This window comes from Eptesicus fuscus, chromosome 1, assembly GCF_027574615.1.
Source record: "Eptesicus fuscus isolate TK198812 chromosome 1, DD_ASM_mEF_20220401, whole genome shotgun sequence".
Classification (NCBI taxonomy): domain Eukaryota; kingdom Metazoa; phylum Chordata; class Mammalia; order Chiroptera; family Vespertilionidae; genus Eptesicus; species Eptesicus fuscus.
In genome coordinates this window covers 113,743,703-113,760,103 of record NC_072473.1, presented here as the reverse complement: position 1 = coordinate 113,760,103, position 16,401 = coordinate 113,743,703, and the positions used below count along the sequence as shown (strand labels likewise).

The 16,401-nt window shown below is 43.0% G+C and overlaps 1 protein-coding gene across 2 annotated transcripts in view; it reads left to right on the top strand.

The window, feature by feature from the left end:
• Nucleotides 1-12,196, top strand: part of OCRL (OCRL inositol polyphosphate-5-phosphatase) — a 50,721-nt gene extending 38,525 nt beyond the window's left edge. The window contains exons 19-24 of one of the 2 annotated variants that reach the window (XM_008153906.3): nt 2,411-2,434; nt 6,062-6,178; nt 7,787-7,871; nt 8,736-8,863; nt 9,616-9,727; nt 9,911-12,196. In XM_008153906.3, coding sequence (XP_008152128.1) covers nt 2,411-2,434; nt 6,062-6,178; nt 7,787-7,871; nt 8,736-8,863; nt 9,616-9,727; nt 9,911-10,038 — 594 coding nt within the window. In that variant the 3' untranslated portion in view covers nt 10,039-12,196. The remainder of the gene's footprint in view (nt 1-2,410; nt 2,435-6,061; nt 6,179-7,786; nt 7,872-8,735; nt 8,864-9,615; nt 9,728-9,910) is intronic. The other variant, XM_008153907.3, reaches the window with a different exon arrangement.
• Nucleotides 12,197-16,401: the final 4,205 nt, after the last annotated feature.

Sequence of the window (16,401 nt, the reverse complement as noted above, 5' to 3'; positions counted from 1 at the left end):
CATCCCCCGAGGGGTCCCAGATTGGAGAGGGTGCAGGCCAGGCTGAGGAACACCCCTCTGTGCACAAATTTTGTGTACCGGGCCTCTAGTCTATAATAATAAAAGTGTAATATATGCTAATTAGACCGGACAGCTGAATGACCTTCAGGACGAAGCTGGGACTATAAGGGCCAAGGCAGCCTCAGTGGCTGTGAGGGCTGAGGCAGCCACCGAGGCAGCCACTTTGGCTGCAAGGGCCTATCCCTGCACAAATTTTGTGCATCGGGCCTCTAGTAATACTATAAATACTATATACTTTATGAAGCACTGTTACTCTGATTATTTTTATTTCATTTTATATGTGGTATTTAAAAGCCCAGGTAAACCCACAAAAGAATGTTTAATTCATAATATATCTATTAATACTAACAACCTACCCGCCGTATATCATAGTCCTTTGGGGGGAATGCACTCAGCATTACCACTTGAAATGCCAGAGAACATACTCCGTCGCTCCCTCAGCCCCAGCACATCTCTGATAGCAACATGAGACGAGATTTCTCCTTTTACTATTAGACCTTAGATGTGTGATTTATACTCAAGTTCTTTTTTAAAAATTATTATTTATCTGTTTGTTTTTTAGCATCTTTTTTTTTAAATCCTCAACTGGAGGTATTTTCCCATTGATTTTTAGAGAGAGTGGAAGAGAGAGGGAAAGACAGAGAGAAATATCAATGTGAGAGAAACATCGATTGGTTGCCTCCTGCACTTGCCCTGGAGCCTGCAACCGAGGTACATGCCGTTGACCAGAATCGAACCCAGGACCCTTCAGTCGGCAGGCTGATGCTCTATCCACTGAGCCAAACTGGCTAGGGCTATCCTCGAGTTCTTGGTGGCCCATGGCGGGATTGGAAGGATTCCTTTTGGGAGTTGCTGGGCAGGTAGGAGGAGCTTTGAGAGACCCAGGCCTTCTGCTGTCCTACCGTCCCACCACCGCTGGGTTTAGGCTGCTTCTGTCCCTATGAGATAAATTTTGTTATCCCTGTTTTAGAGATGAAGAAACTAAGGATTTACAAAGTTTAGTAACTTGCTTAAGGTCTGTACAAAATTAATAAGAGAACAGAGATTTGTGCCCAGGACTAACACCAATGCCTGTACTCTTTCTGCTAACTATGCTGCCTTGTAACTAGGGTTTCTCACTGTCTTTAGCCTGCTATGGAGTGGAATACGTTCTCACCGTTTTTCCTTGCCTCTCTGTCCAGGAAGCAGTCAGATTGTCCTTTTTGAGTTGTCTAAGGGAGTATAGTGGTAATGACTGTGGAGTCAGACCTGAGTTCTAATCCTCTCAGAGCCTCAGTTTCCTCATCTGTAAAGTGGGGATAATACCTACTTTGCACACATGTGCAGAATAAATGACATTGTGTATGAGCACTTTGCACAATTCCCACTATATGGCAGAAGCTCCCTAAGTGGTGGTTCTGTAGTTATTGTTGCTGTTATTGGATTGTAATAATAACACAAAAGACAGATGCTTAGAACGCTTTTTAATTCAGCGCTTCTTCCCTTTCCCCTGCTTTTCTTTTTTCCTCTTATGTCCTATAGGATGAACACAACAGGGATAAAGATGGATGTTCTGGCCCGCAAATATCTGAAATAAAATTAATTTACATTTCAGAGGGACCTCCATATTTGGGGACTCTAAAGTCCTTTGAGGAGGGGAGTAGATATGAGGAGATGGAAAGGAGTGTGGCTAGTCAGGGTGAGAGGAATGGCAGTTGAGAGGAGAGAAACTTACCACCTCCTTCTGAATGACCACCATCAGGCTTACAACCAGATTTTTCCACTGAAGTGGCATTAGAGCAGGGATTGGGGAACCTTTTTTCTGCCAAGGGCTATTTAGATATTTATAACATAATTCACAGGCCATACAAAATTATCAGCTTAAAAATTAGGCTGCTATATTTGGTCAAACATTTAATTAACTCACCCCTAATGCCTTGGCAGGACCAGACCAAATGATTTCAAGGGGCTTATATAGCCCGCAAGCCGGACGTTCCCCACCTCTGCATTAGGGTGAAGCAAGAAGCTGCACGGTGCAGCAGCAGGGCCTGCCTCCAGGCAGCACAGGAAAAGGAAACATCAGGGGCATTCGACCAGGTCAGCTGGCAGCTGCCAAAGGACACAGGAGTCTAGAACTGCACATGAATGTTTCTTGAGTGATAGTCTCAGTAAACTGAACAAAAATTTAATATGCATAATAGAGAACTTTGCATATGAGAATTGTTTCATTTTCAATCATGATTTATTTGAAGAAGTTAAAATTGTTTAAAGCTAGTTGAGTTCTAATAATACTGATCTGTTTCTAATTCTGTAAATTAATTCTAATAATTTTCTGTCTGTCAATGACTTTCTTTTCCTGCTCTGCTCTCAGGAAGAAGACAGCTTCCTAGAAAAGGTAATGCAATCTATGCGTTTCCCTGTGCTTGATTAACATTTAACTGTGGTCCTTGGAATTTGTCCCTAGGCTTTCCCATTTCAGAGACCTCTGGCTCTGTGAAAATCCCCCAGAGCTGGCTTTTAGTGTGTCTGAAGTACAGGAAGGATACTTACTCTACCAGTCAAGTCATTGAGACCCAGGACATAAAAGCAATAGGACTCAAGGTTCCATACTTGTATTTTTGAAATGAGAAATAACTAAAGAGCTGTTTATACATCTGAAAACTCATGAGATAGAGGAAGGTACCACTTAGCTATCCTCCATTTCCAATGATAATAAAACCAAAAGTGGGTTACTCTTGCATTAAGAGTGACTTGGGTCTTCCAGGTGGAACCCAAGTGCAGTGGTGGGGCAGGGGCTAGCAGCTCCAGTGGCAACCATGGTATACAGTGGTTTCTTGGTGCCTCTGATCGTGATGAGCATGTTTTGGAGTATCGTCGGCCTCCTGGTGCCCTGGTTCATCCCTAAGGGTCCCAACCGGGGAGTTATCACCATGTGGTGACCTGTTCAATTTGCTGCTATCTCTTTTGGCTGATTGCAATTCTGGCCCAACTCAATCCTCTCTTTGGACCACAGTTGAAAAATGAAGCCATCTGGTATATCAAGTATCACTGGCCTTGAGGAAGAAGACCCGCTGCCCACTGCTCAGCCATCAAGGTCAGGACGTGAATTCCTCTAGAGGTGCAGTCACCTCCTCACCTGGGCCACCTTCCTTGGCTCTCCTGCTCTGGCCATCAGCTGCCTTAAACACGCACACCACAGTTGACCATCTTATTCTCCAGTGTAGTATTTTCCTGTTAGATTTTTTTACACTTTGATGAATTATATGCCTCCTTAATCTAAACTGTGCTGACGCCATCAAATGTTTAGGCACTCCTCTGAGACAGAAGGTGTTCTTCTGGGAAACACGGCACTCTCCTTGGGACCTGTGGATCTGAAGATGGCTCCTGCCTGCTCATGACATGGGAAGCAGTGATGTATTTAAAAGCTGTCATAAGACAGTAAGACTCCAGTGCGGCAGCCAATAGCAGAACATGTTCAAGGGGAGATCTGTCCCGACAGAGTTAACACCAAAGTATATTTTCAAGATGAATTTCTTACTTTTGCCATCTTTTGGAATAAATTATTTTTCTGCTTCCTATGGAAAAAAAGTTATTTGGGATTAGTGATAATAGTGATTAATTGCTGAAAGAATACCCAGATCTTGTCAAGAAATAGAGCATAAGAATAAAATCATAGAGCTGAAGGAGTTCCTAAGGGGTCATCTGGTCCCACTCTCTGCCTTCGGACAGGGTCAGGTGTTTTCTCCATTCTGTTGATGAGGCAACTAAGGCCCAGCACAATTGAAAAACTCACCGGAGTCATACTGTTCCTGACATCAAGGGTGTCAGGAGTGTGGGGCAAAGGAGACTAGAACCAGGTCTCCTGAATGGCTAGTGAAGCGCTCCTTTTGCGGCTTCCCGCCTCGTTGAGCTGGAGAGAGCCTGGCTCCATATAGGGCTATCAAGTAGAGAAACGGGCTTGAAAAACATTCTTAAAACACTTTCACACAGTCACTAATGTGACCTCCACATTTGGTGCAGTTAAGACCTTTTTGTGGTGGGGATAATGTACTGTTTTTTTTGTGCGTTAGTTATTAGCACTAGCATTACATTGTGTGGGCTCATCATACACTGAATGTGTCTCGTTGAAAAAAGACAAAATGTGCCTGGTTTCTCTTTGAAAGTTAAGAGCTCAGGATAATTTGTGGGCTTTTAAAAAAGTGTTAGTTCTTGTGCATGAACTTTCTCTAGACTTCAGAGACCACAAGTGTGACATTTCGTATTATCACACATGAATTTTAAAATGGATAATGGATGGTGTATATAACCTACTGACATTTTATTAACCTTTTTAAACCACTAAGGATTGTGACGGTTCTGCTCCCAGCCTTTTCCTGTTAATAGCAGGCCAGGCTCTGTCTTTTCATCTTGGACAGTGCCTGTGTTGCCTTAATGCCTTAGTGCAGGAAAAAGTGCCGATTGGATGTCAGATATTTTTTTTTATGAGTATATGAATCAGTGCTGAATAATTTGTATATGCTAAGTTTGGTGGCATCTTCTACAGAATCTGTACTTGTGTTGCATTTGGTCCAAAAAGTGAGCAGAGTGCATTATGGACAGTGTTTTGGCTCAAGTACCATGTGGATGCCTGGATTCAATACTCGCAACCAGAAAGAAGTTAGAGGATGAGCCACTGTTAGAAGTTCTGGCAGCTCTAGAGAACGTGAATATAAAGTAATAGAAGCCTGGAGGCGGGGGAAGAAAGGAAGCAAAATAAATGTGAACAAAATAGATTTTAAATGGTAACCAGCTGTCATGCTCCCTTCTCTTTCTCATCCCCCCCCCCCCCCAGAAAGACTCAGGGGCTTTAAAAGGTCACCAGTGCTTATTGAAGAGCCCTTAGCTCTGCTCTGGTGTACACAGTCTCTGGAAGTAGTAAAATGTTTCTTTTCTTTCCCTTAAAGCTACATGGCTTGAGGGTTGTACATGGAATTTACAGAATTTCCTAAAGTTGAATATACATAATATATGACCATAAGCTGGAGGAGGAGGATAGGGAAAAGATACAAAAAAGTTGGTCACTGTTTTCTCCACTAGGATTTTTCTGAAGGCTGCCTTCAGTTCCCTTTTAACCCATTTCAGACATCTTTTGATATAATTTATATTTGACTATATAAACATAAGAAAATTGAGTTCATTCACACACCATTTTCAAGTTCAGATTTAGTTATTGATCCAATTTATGTCACTTCTGTGTTTTTCCTTTTAGATTCTTTCAGGAGAATTTAACAGATAGTAAGTAGAAAGATAGGTAAAAGGAGTCAAAGCCCCAAGAAATGTTTGCTGAGCTATTAATATAAAAAATAACTTCTGGACTCAGACCCTAGATTTTTCATTGTATTTCTGACTCTTGGTATGCTGTATTCAGTTTACTCTTTTTGGATCTTAAGGCTTACGACTTTTAGTGCCTTAAGATTAGACCTTTTGTCAAGCCTGAAATAATTCATGTACGTAGATCTAATGTGAAGAATTGTATTGAATTCCTGAGGACCAGCGAACCTCATTGAAATCAACAATGAAAACTCTAATATTTGTGGTAAAACCTGAAAGAAGAATAAGTTAGAAGTAAACAAAAACCTAAGTAGATGCGGCTCTCACAGAGTACTGTGTTGACAACTGCAATTTAATGGTCCACAAGTCTCTGGTGGTGGGTGGACTCTACCGTGACCGAATCGCTAGAGTGCTGGTTCTCAGTGTCACCCTTGAAAGGATTTATAGCACACAGTGCATCCAAGTGATAAACCTAATAAACCCAAATGGAATGCTTAATGGTTAAGTGAAGCATCTAGAAAAGGAGATCCTTTAACTGTGGAAATCAGTATCAAGTACCTTCTGACCAGAGGTGTTCCCAGTGATGGGGAAAAAAACACAAAAATATTAACAGATGAAGATCAAGTTGTACCCATATAAGCAGAATTTGGAGAGTAACAGACAAAAGTTTTTATTGAGGCCCTTTTGATTCTCATTCTTTTTAATCTCTTAGGAGAAATCCCTTCTGCAGATGGTTCCATTGGATGAAGGCACAAGTGAGAGACCCCTTCAGGTCCCCAAGGAGATCTGGCTTCTGGTAGATCACTTATTCAGATATGCCTGTCACCAGGTAAGTGAGAGTGGGCCTTCTCTACCACTTTGGACGGTATGTGAGTCCAGTGGGAAATGATCATACCTCACATCAGTCTAGAGCTTTTAACTGTCCCAAGATACCTCCACAGAGCAGCACTGTCAGATCGTCTGGGCACATGGAAGTATCCCTATTGACGGATGTGAGAGCTAAAGCTTGCAGGTTAAGTGATTTACCTAAGTCCAGAGCATAAGCGTAGTGGCAGAGCTGGGTCCTGAACTGAGTATGCCTGTCTCCCGGCTGCACATGCTTTTCCCTGGACCACTGTGTACCTGAGTCTGTTATGCCTGCTTTTGCTGTCATGTAGGCATTGCAGATTTTAAAGTTTAAAGCAAACTTCAAGCTTATTTTTTAAATTTGGTCTTCATTTTGCTTTTAAATCCTAATATACTAGTCACCCCCAACCTATTTCCCCCCAAAAGAGAAATCTCTTGGGACCAAATTGAGCGGCAAGGTTTGCTGTGGACATGCCATTTACTCCTGTCCCAGCATTCCATAACACAGGTCTCCCCCGCTATCTGGAGCATTTCTATGAAAACTTTCATAAGCCAAAATGGTGTAAAGTGAAGAAGTAATTACCATTGATTTATATGAAAATATTTTTGAATGTTCCTAGACCTAAAAAATGACCTACCAAAGCATACCAAATAACACATAAAACCTAAAATAACACTAACATACAGCAAAATCAGGAATGCATAAATAAATGGAGATGAAGCACAGATGCTCACAGACAGTTCAAAGCTATGGTGGCTTAATGCTGAAATGCTGATGCTGGGTGTGGTTCGTGGGGAAGGAGCTTGTCCAGGCCACTCTCATTGCTTGGGTGTGGGATGCCCGTATAATAGCTTGCTGCAAAACAAACACTGAATGCTATTTTTGTTTTCCGAAAAGCAAAAAATTGTTTTCGGATTGCTTTCAGTTAGCGAAAACAAGTACTAGCATAGTTCTTTCGTAAAAGTAAAGTGGCATAACGTGAGCTTTCAGAAAATGAGGGTACCTGTGTCAGTGTTTGAATGTGGTTCTACTGTTTAGACTCTGTCTTCTACTTGTCAACATGGTAGAGGTGGGAACACCTGGTTTCCAGATCTAGCCATCTAGTCCAGTGGTCGGCAAACTGCGGCTCGCGAGCCACATGCAGCTCTTTGGCCCCTTGAGTGTGGCTCTTCCACAAAATACCACGTGCAGGCGCGCACGTACAATGCGATTGAAACGTCGTGGCCCATGCGCAGAAGTCGGTTTTTGGCCTGGGTCAAGTCTATTTTGAAGAAGTGGCATTAGAACACGCAAGGGGCCAAAGAGCCGCATGTGGCTCATGAGCCGCGGTTTGCCTACCACTGATCTAGTCCTCTACCGTATCTGGTACAGGCTAAAACTTTTGAAGATAATTTTCTGGTTTGAAATAAGATTTTACACAAATTATAGAGATGACAAAGAGAGCAGGCACCATTGTCACACCTCCATTCCTAATAATGAATATGCACACCATCCTTCCCTTTACTTCCTGCTACTCTCCTGATCCCTGGGTAGTCTTCAGAACCTTAGGATTATCTTGCCTTGTTCCATCCCTTGTGACTTCTTTGGTAGGAGGACCTGTTCCAAACCCCTGGAATGCAGGAAGAGTTACAGCAGATCATAGACTGCCTGGATACCAGCCTTCCCGAGAAAATACGTATCCTTTTTGACAAAGGCTTAGGAAGCTGGATGAGTACTTGGCCAAGCTCTTCTTCCCACCTACATTTGATGTTTGTGCTTCCATCTTTTCTTTATACGTGTCTTTTGTTTTATTTTTTATTGTTTAAAGTATTACAAATAGTAGTACATATGTCTCCTTTTTCCCCCATTGACCTCCAGTCTCTTTTATTATAAGGTAATCATTGACTATACAATTGTTTCTCAGTTTCTTTTAAGAAAATTTTGACCTTTCTTTGTATCAGACTCTTATTATAAAGAATCAAGGGTAAGTAACAATGACTTTTTAAAAATATTTTTTTATTGATTTCAGAGAGGGAGAGATAGAAACATCAATGATGAGCTAGAATCACAGATCAGCTGCCTCCTGCACACCCCACACCGGGCATATGTCCTCACCAGGAATCAACCTGTGACCTCCTGGTTCATAGGTTAACACTCAACCACTGAGCCACGCCAGCTGGGCAATAATGACTTTTAATAAGTACAGAAAATAGGACCCACAGCACTGGTACTGTTCTGCTTCAAGCCATTTATCATTCCTGCCACCACATGTCCTGTCACTATGACAGGGAGGAGGATGGGGGTAGTTTCTGGGACTGATACAGTGTGGACTGTCATTCTGCAGACTATATTCCCCTGACTCTAAAGTTGGCCCAAACCTCCCAAGGGTCTGATCAATTTTGTCACAACTCAGCTGCAGTGTACATGGACCAATAAAATAATCAAACCCCTATGAGGATCAGTATGCCCTGAATAAGGGGAAGAGAGCAGTTGTTGAGGGGAGCAAATCAGATGTGTCCTTTTTCCTGGAGTTCCTTTCCCTTGACTTAAGTCTATCCAGCTGGCAGTAATCACTCTGTGGCTGAAGCTTTGCTCATTTTCCTGGAAGCCCTGCCAGAGCCTGTCATCTGTTATGAGCTGTATCAGCGATGCCTTGACTCTGCTCAGGATCCCCGGGTTTGCAGACAGGTAAGTTTTATTGCTCTGAGGATGTGTTTGGGGCAGTCTCCCCCATAAAGAAACCATTGAGTTTACAAAACCAGATGGGCAGCCAGGTACATGGTAGGACAGGTCTGAATCTGTTTTTCATGGCTTGACACCAGCATTGAGAGTTGGGACCCTTAAATTTTAGATTGTGTTATCTCCTATTATATTTTGCACCCTCTTCCAGTTGGCCCATTGAATAGGGTAGATACCTCTACTGTGGCATAAGCTTATGGAAGCTGATCACACATGGGATTCTGGCTGACACTACTTGTGAGCCTTCTTTTTATCTTCTTGGTGTAGCAATAGCTGAGAATACCTCTGAATCAGATTAGTGAGTATTGGGAGGAGCTCCCATCCATGCTAAATTACATAGCTGAGAAAACTATTCAGCTTGACAGATGCCATGGGTACCTGCTATTTTCCCATCATGAGGAAATGAGAAAAGACAAGATTAACACTGACCTGCTTGTGATGTGAGGTGTGCATGTGAATGTGTGATGATGGCATGGCCTGGTCATTGAGTGGACAGGGGCCAAATAGTATGACCATTCTGACTTGGAAATTATTAATGGGCAGGTACTGTGTTGGTCATGAGTAAATCAAGGAGGGTTGTGACAGATGAATGGGGTCCTGTAAAGATTCGATTATAAACTACTTTTCTTGCAGCCATGGGCTCTTCTTACTCCCTTCTTCCAACTGTTCTCCTCACTACCTACCCCCTTTTTAAAAAACAGGTGATTTCCCAGCTTCCAAGATGCCATAGAAATGTTTTCCGTTACTTGATGGCATTCCTTCGAGAACTCTTAAAATTCTCTGAATACAACAATGTCAGTGCCAACATGATCGGTAAGACTACCTAATAAGAGTGGCCACAGTGGATGTTGATCAGAAAGTCCTTAATGTCCAGGCACAAGGACAGTCCCTTCCTTCCCACTGCCCCTATCCCCTGACCCCCACCCCCATCCCTGAGGCTTTGCTTAGGTTTTTGTCTGACAGGGGTTTTTCCCTTTTCTTTCTCATGCCCTCTAGCTACTCTCTTCACAAGTCTTCTCCTAAGGCCTCCACCTAACTTGTTGGCAAGACAGACTGCAAGTGACCGCCAGCGTGCTATCCAGTTCCTTTTGGGTTTCCTGTTGGGAGGCGATGAAGACCAATAAGCCCTTTCTCTTAACTACTCTCCAAGATTCTAGAGGTGGAAGATCTTGGACACCAAGTATTTCAGAATGATTTGCAAAGTCATGTAACAGGAAGGGTCTATTGCAGAATTTTGAGGCATGAAAAAGGAAGAGTTTCCTAATCCCTCCCTTGCCATATCCTACACAGTAAAATACTATTAGACTTATATTGCCAAGCCAAAGTTACCATATTTTGGTGTTTTTGTGTCCTCTCTTTATAAGACAAAGAGTTCTGTATTTACACTCCTTTACCTGGGGATGTGTTTATTGTCCCCTGCCCAGCTGTCATGATTGTCCTTAGCACCCTAGGCCTAGATTCTGTGATGTTCCTGTTCTAGGCCTACAAGCACTACTTGGTGTAGCTCAGACTTGTGTGTAGTCCTTCCTCTAAAGCACTTTTGCCCTACCATCCCCACTTTGCCTCTTTGCACTCTACTAGTGCTATCACATCGAAGGAAGTCAGAGTGAGGCTAGTGACTCCTTGGGTGTCCCCAACAGTGAGTTAACGTTCTACATGTTTTTGTTACATGCATTTGTGCATTTCTACTACAGTGGTATCCATATGTCTCTGTAACATTGGCCTTTTCATGGATCTGCACTGGGTGGAACCATATTCTCTTGTCTCAGACCTCATTTTGTAGCAGAACTTTAGAGACTATTAGAAATAACATTCCATTGATGTGAGAGAATCAGAGTGGGAACACTTTGAGTATTCACAAGTGAAAACATTCATGTTTGACAGGTCCTGCTTCCTACCATCCCTTCTCTTTTTCAAATTTTACATGAGAACTATGGGACCCATCTCCCACTTAGAAACACTTACACCACATTAAAAAAGCTAGTCTGCACCTCAAGCAGGCCTTTTTAGAGATATTTCTCCTCCCCCACCCCAGAAAGAGTACTGAGGATTGAGGATAATTCTGGGAACCCCCTTTCTAGTCTCCTGACGTACAAGGGGCCAGTGTCGCCCCATCCCTCATCAAGGCTGACTGCACTGTACAGCCAGCTCCCTTTGGCTCCCAGCCACTTTGTCCAGTACTGTTTAAGAGAGATTGTGCAGTGAGGCCAGCTAAGCACCTTTCTCTGCCACTCAAGGCAACCCTCTGCGCTCTTCATTTACTCAAGCTCTGTAGGGCAGCCTTTAAAAAAAATGTAATCTATGTCGGTTGGCAAACCAGCCACTGACTGCAAAACTACCTTATACAATTGGCTTCCTCATGGTTTTCTTTCATTAAAACCACCCTGAGTTAACTTATTCTTGCCTGTTACTATTAAATCCAAGGAGCCTAATGGACAGGCATTATGTCCAGTGTTAGGCGTTGACTCCTAACTCTGGCACATCAAAGGAGAGAGCCAATCTCCAGTTCCATCATCTAAGTTGAGTTTTTTTGGGGAAAGAAAACATATCTTGTAATAGACTGGTTAAACCCTTTTCCGTCTGGGATTTATGGTACTAGGAATCAAATTATTGGTGCCAAATAGCTACGGATCTGATAGATTAAAGGCTAGGTGTTGATGTAGTCAGTGGAAGATGGTGAACAGAACACTTTTGTCATCTCTACTAGGCCAGAAAGCGATTATAGGTGAGGCATATTATAGAAGATGGGCAAGGTCATAACACAAAGATAGAGCAGTGCCTGTCCTGGGAACTGTATGCAACATCCTAGCTCTTTCCTCATAAGGCAAATGCACTTAGTTCATTGCCTCAGCCTTTTTTTCCAGCTCTGGTCCTGAGATGTACACATGGTTGAGAGTTTTAGACAATCTCTAGGTAGGTGAGACAAGAAATAGAGCAGACATAAGAGATCTGCCTCCCTACAGTGCCTCTAGCACCCCAACCTCTGATTCCTAAGTACCTCCAATGTACTAGTCCATAACACCTCTGAAGTAAGTTCAGATCTAACTGTTAGGGAAGGACTGCATCTTTGGTTTTAGGGAAGAAACTGTTCAAACTTATGTGGTAATGTTGCATTAGTCTCCCTTTCACTGTTTTCTGATTCTTATTCTGTAATTGTTTGTTACATTTCTCAAACATGTTTTGGTCACTAAGCAAAGCTGCTAGTGGGATTCTGTATTTTGTGTCATCTTTTTTTATTATAATTTATTGCAAATTTTTTTCTGAATAAATATATGTTGTGTGAAAAATCTTAAGTGTGATCTTGGTGAGGAAGAACTGAGGAGGGAGCTTTATGTCCCTGGGCCCAGCTGACTGTTGCAGTCCCCACAGCTATGCCTGTACTGTCATTTCCTGTCTTACAGGGAAATATCAAGAGTTCTCAGTATATTTGCCCTTGGACAGGAGAAGCAGCTGCATGTTTTCAGAGGCTAATAAAGAAGTCAGTGCTTTCAGAGGCCAGCCAAGGATCCTTATTTTAACCCTGGGTATTCAGGCAACAAAATAATCCTGTTAGGAGAAGGAATGTTGATACTTAATGCACATAAGTGTCACATCAGGTCAGGTCCATGAGAACTCCAGGCCCAGAAATCTGACAAATCTCAACGTACACATTTTGTGAGAACCCTGCTATCCTTGCTGACATAGCCTCAGTAGTGTCAACATATCTCCAAAAGAGCCTGTTTTCACATAATTCATTTTGCAACTTTTGAAAACCAGTTTTGAGCTTTATCTCTTGGGGTGACGAAGTCCATAAATTCAATACTTGGGGGAGACTCTAATATGAGCTCTAGCACTTTAGGAGGAAACCCCTAACTTGAGCATTATACCTCATCCCCCTGCTATCTGCAATTATGAACTTGCACATTCTGATTCCATTTCCTTTGAGACTAAAGAGGCCTCAGCTGGAGGTTTCTTCTCAACCAGCGCCCTCTTCCAGTTCCTTTTCACTGTGAGCTTGACCCTGATGAATGTGCTGACTCAGTGTTGTCACGAACAGTGTTTCTAGCTCCACCCAAAGCCTTGGCAGAAGAAGGTGGAGTTTTTTGTCTTTGTTTTTTGGGGGGTTTCTCCCCAGTGGATGGAGACTGACCCCAGCAGTTTTTTACACAGCAGCAGGCAATGTGGCGGAGCAGCCTCAGTGACCACCTTTCCAGATCTTAGAAACTGCATCCCCGGCTGCTGTTCCAGGAGAACCATTAGGGCCTTTCTGACTGCAGGGCAAATTAAAGACCTGATTCTTGGTGTAGTCTAATAATCTAAAGCCACACTCTACCTCCTTAAGTTCACAAAGTGTTACAGAGAAAACCTTAGTGATGATCTAATCCAGTCTCATTGTTCTGATGGGCAAAGTCAGGCTCAGAGGGGACAATGAGAGACTTAAGATCACTTAGGTTTCATGTGAATGATTGCACAGTATATACATACCCCCGCTCCCCCATCCCCCAGTAAAGCCAGCCATACAAGATCTTGCAAAGAACCTTTCAAGCAAAGCAAAGAGCGAATGCAAAGGTCCTGAGGCAGCAAAGCATCTTGCCATTTTTAGGGGACAACCAGGCAGAACACAGTGTGGGTGAGGGGGTGTTGGATGAGAGGTGGGCAGGGGCTTGATAACTCAGGCCTGTGGGGCCCAGGGCAGAAGGCTGCCTTTCATTCAATGTGCAACAGGAAGCCATGGATGGCCTTACTCAGGAGTGACATGATTTATGCTCCTTCCCCTAACCTTAATAATAGTAATAATAACTAATAACTAGAGCTATCACTTATCCCAGGTGGTGTATTAATACATTTTACCTCACCTTTGGCCTTGACAACCACCTTATAGCGTACTACTGTATCCCACTTTCATAGGTGAGTCTCAGAGAGACTAACTTGGTACTCAGCTAGTGGCAGACCAGAATATGACCCCAGACCAAAATTTGACCCTTAAACACAGCCACTATCTCCCAAGCTTGAGTGGAGGTGAAGGTGGGGATGCACCTTAAAATTCCTCTCTCTTGCCGAAACTGGTTTGGCTCAGTGGATAGAGCATCGGCCTTCAGACTGAAGGGTCCCAGGTTCGATTCCGGTGAAGGGCATGTACCTTGGTTGTGGGCACCGGTGAAGGGCATGTACCTTGGTTGTGGGCACCGGTGAAGGGCATGTACCTTGGTTGTGGGCACCGGTGAAGGGCATGTACCTTGGTTGCGGGCACATCCTCCTGGCAGCTGATCGATGTTTCTCTCTCATCAATGTTTCTAATTATCTCTCTCTCCCTTCCTCTCTGTAAAAAATCAATAAAATATATTTTTAAAAAATTCCTCTCTCGCCTGGCCGGCCAGTGTGGCTCAGTGATTGAGCATCAATCTATAAACCAGAAGGTCCCAGTTCGATTCCCGCTCAGAGAATACGCCAGGGTTGCAGGCTCCATCCCCAGTGTGGGGTATGCAGGGAGCAGCCAATCAATGATTCTCTCTCATCATTGATGTTTATATCTCTCTCTTCCTCTCTGAAATCAATTTTTAAATATATATATATTTTAAAAAGTCCTCTCTCTTCTAGCTATATCCCAAGATTTCAAGTCAGCTGGTTAACCTTCCAGGAGCTCAAATTCAACCTGACTTTGAACCTGATCAGCTTCTCCTGGCATCCTCTTTTCTCCTATCACCCAGGCTTGAACCCTTGGTTATTTTTAGCCCCTGCCCCACTTCTAATCAGTCACCAATTGCAATTCAACAAATAGTTATCAAGCACCTGCTAAGTGTAGGCCACTATGCAAGGTTCTGAAGGAAACCTAAGTGAATAATACTGGTCATAAAATAAGACATGATATTTTTTTTTAAAGAAGGAAGGAAGAGGAAGGGGAGGGGAGAAAAAGTGTGATGGGGCATCCACAGAAAAGGGGCCAAGGTCAGGTCCTTTATCTGGCCCTTCCTTTCCACTGCTCACTTTCCACAGTCCACCACCAAATTCAAACCCTCATTACCTCAGGCCTAGTGTAGTCCCCTTCCTTTAAAAAATTTTCAACTACAGTTTACATTTAATGTTATTCTGTATTAGTTTCAGGTGTACTACATAGTGGTTAGACAGTCATACTTTACAAAGTGGTCCCCCGATACTTCAAGTACTATGGCTCCGTACATAGTTATTGCAAGATTATTGACTACCTATGCTGTACTTTACATCCCCGTGACTATTTTGTAACTACCAATCTGTACTTCTCAATCCCTTCACCTGTTTCACCCAGCTCCCTAACCCCCCTACCCTCTGGTAACCATCAGTCTGGTCTCTGTATCTATGGGTCTGTTTCTATTTTGGTAGTTCACTTGGTTCTTTAGATTCCACATATAAGTGAAATCATATGGCATTTGTCATTCTCTAACTTACTTCACAGCATACTGGGTTATCCCTTTTAACCTTTTCTCACCAATTTCTCAGCTGCCAGTAACTCTCCCTTTTAGTCTATCCACACACATCACTGCCAGACTAACCTTCCCAATGCACTGCTTTGACATCACTCCCCTAATCAAAACGCCTCCGAGGCCCTAGCTGGTTTGGCTCAGTGGATAGAGCGTTGGCCTGTGGACTGAAGGGCTGCAGGTTCAATTCCAGTCAAAGACACATATCTGGGTTGCGGGCTCTATCCCCAGTAGAGGGTATGCAGGAGGCAGCCAATCAATGATTTTCTCTCATCATTGATCTCTCTCTCTCTCTCTCTCTCTCTCTCTCTCTCTCTCTCTCTCTCTCTCCCTTCCTCTCTGAAATCAATAAAAATATATCTTTAAAAAAAAACCACACCTCCAAGCCCTTAACCCCACTTACCACAGAAGTTTGAATTCTTCATCCTGGTATTAAAGCTCTCCTTGACCTCTTCAACTCAACTCTCTGAATCTCCCACTCGACTTCTCATGCCCTCACCTTCCCTAAACTCACAGACACTTTCTGCTTTGGCTCAGTGTGTGCCAGCCTCCTGGAACCCTGTAAACACTATCACACCACCTGCCCAAACCCTATCACACCCAAATGTTACCTTCTCCAGGAAATCTTTTCCCAGGACTCCTCTCTCCCCTGAACAGCTAGAACCTTCCCTTTGCACCACAATTTTAACACACCACACACCAAAGGGTATTGCTGCCCACTCTGGGATTAGAGGCTTTGTGAAAATAGAAACCAAGCTGGATATATTTTTGGTTTCCACGTGATGCCTTGCACAGAGCAAGTGCTCAAAAATATTTGGTTAAAAATAAAGATTGTCCCTCAAAGCACTTAGACACAAGTCATATACAGTTGGTGTTCCTGACATGTGTATACATTTAATTATTCACACTGAGCTCCTTTAACTATAGAGTACTGCATTCATAGTACTTAGTAAGGTATATTAATGTAGTCCAAGAAGAGAATACCTTTTAGCAGCCAACACTATTTTCTATTGTCTTATAGGCAACAAAATCAGTCTTGCTGAATTTGCTTTT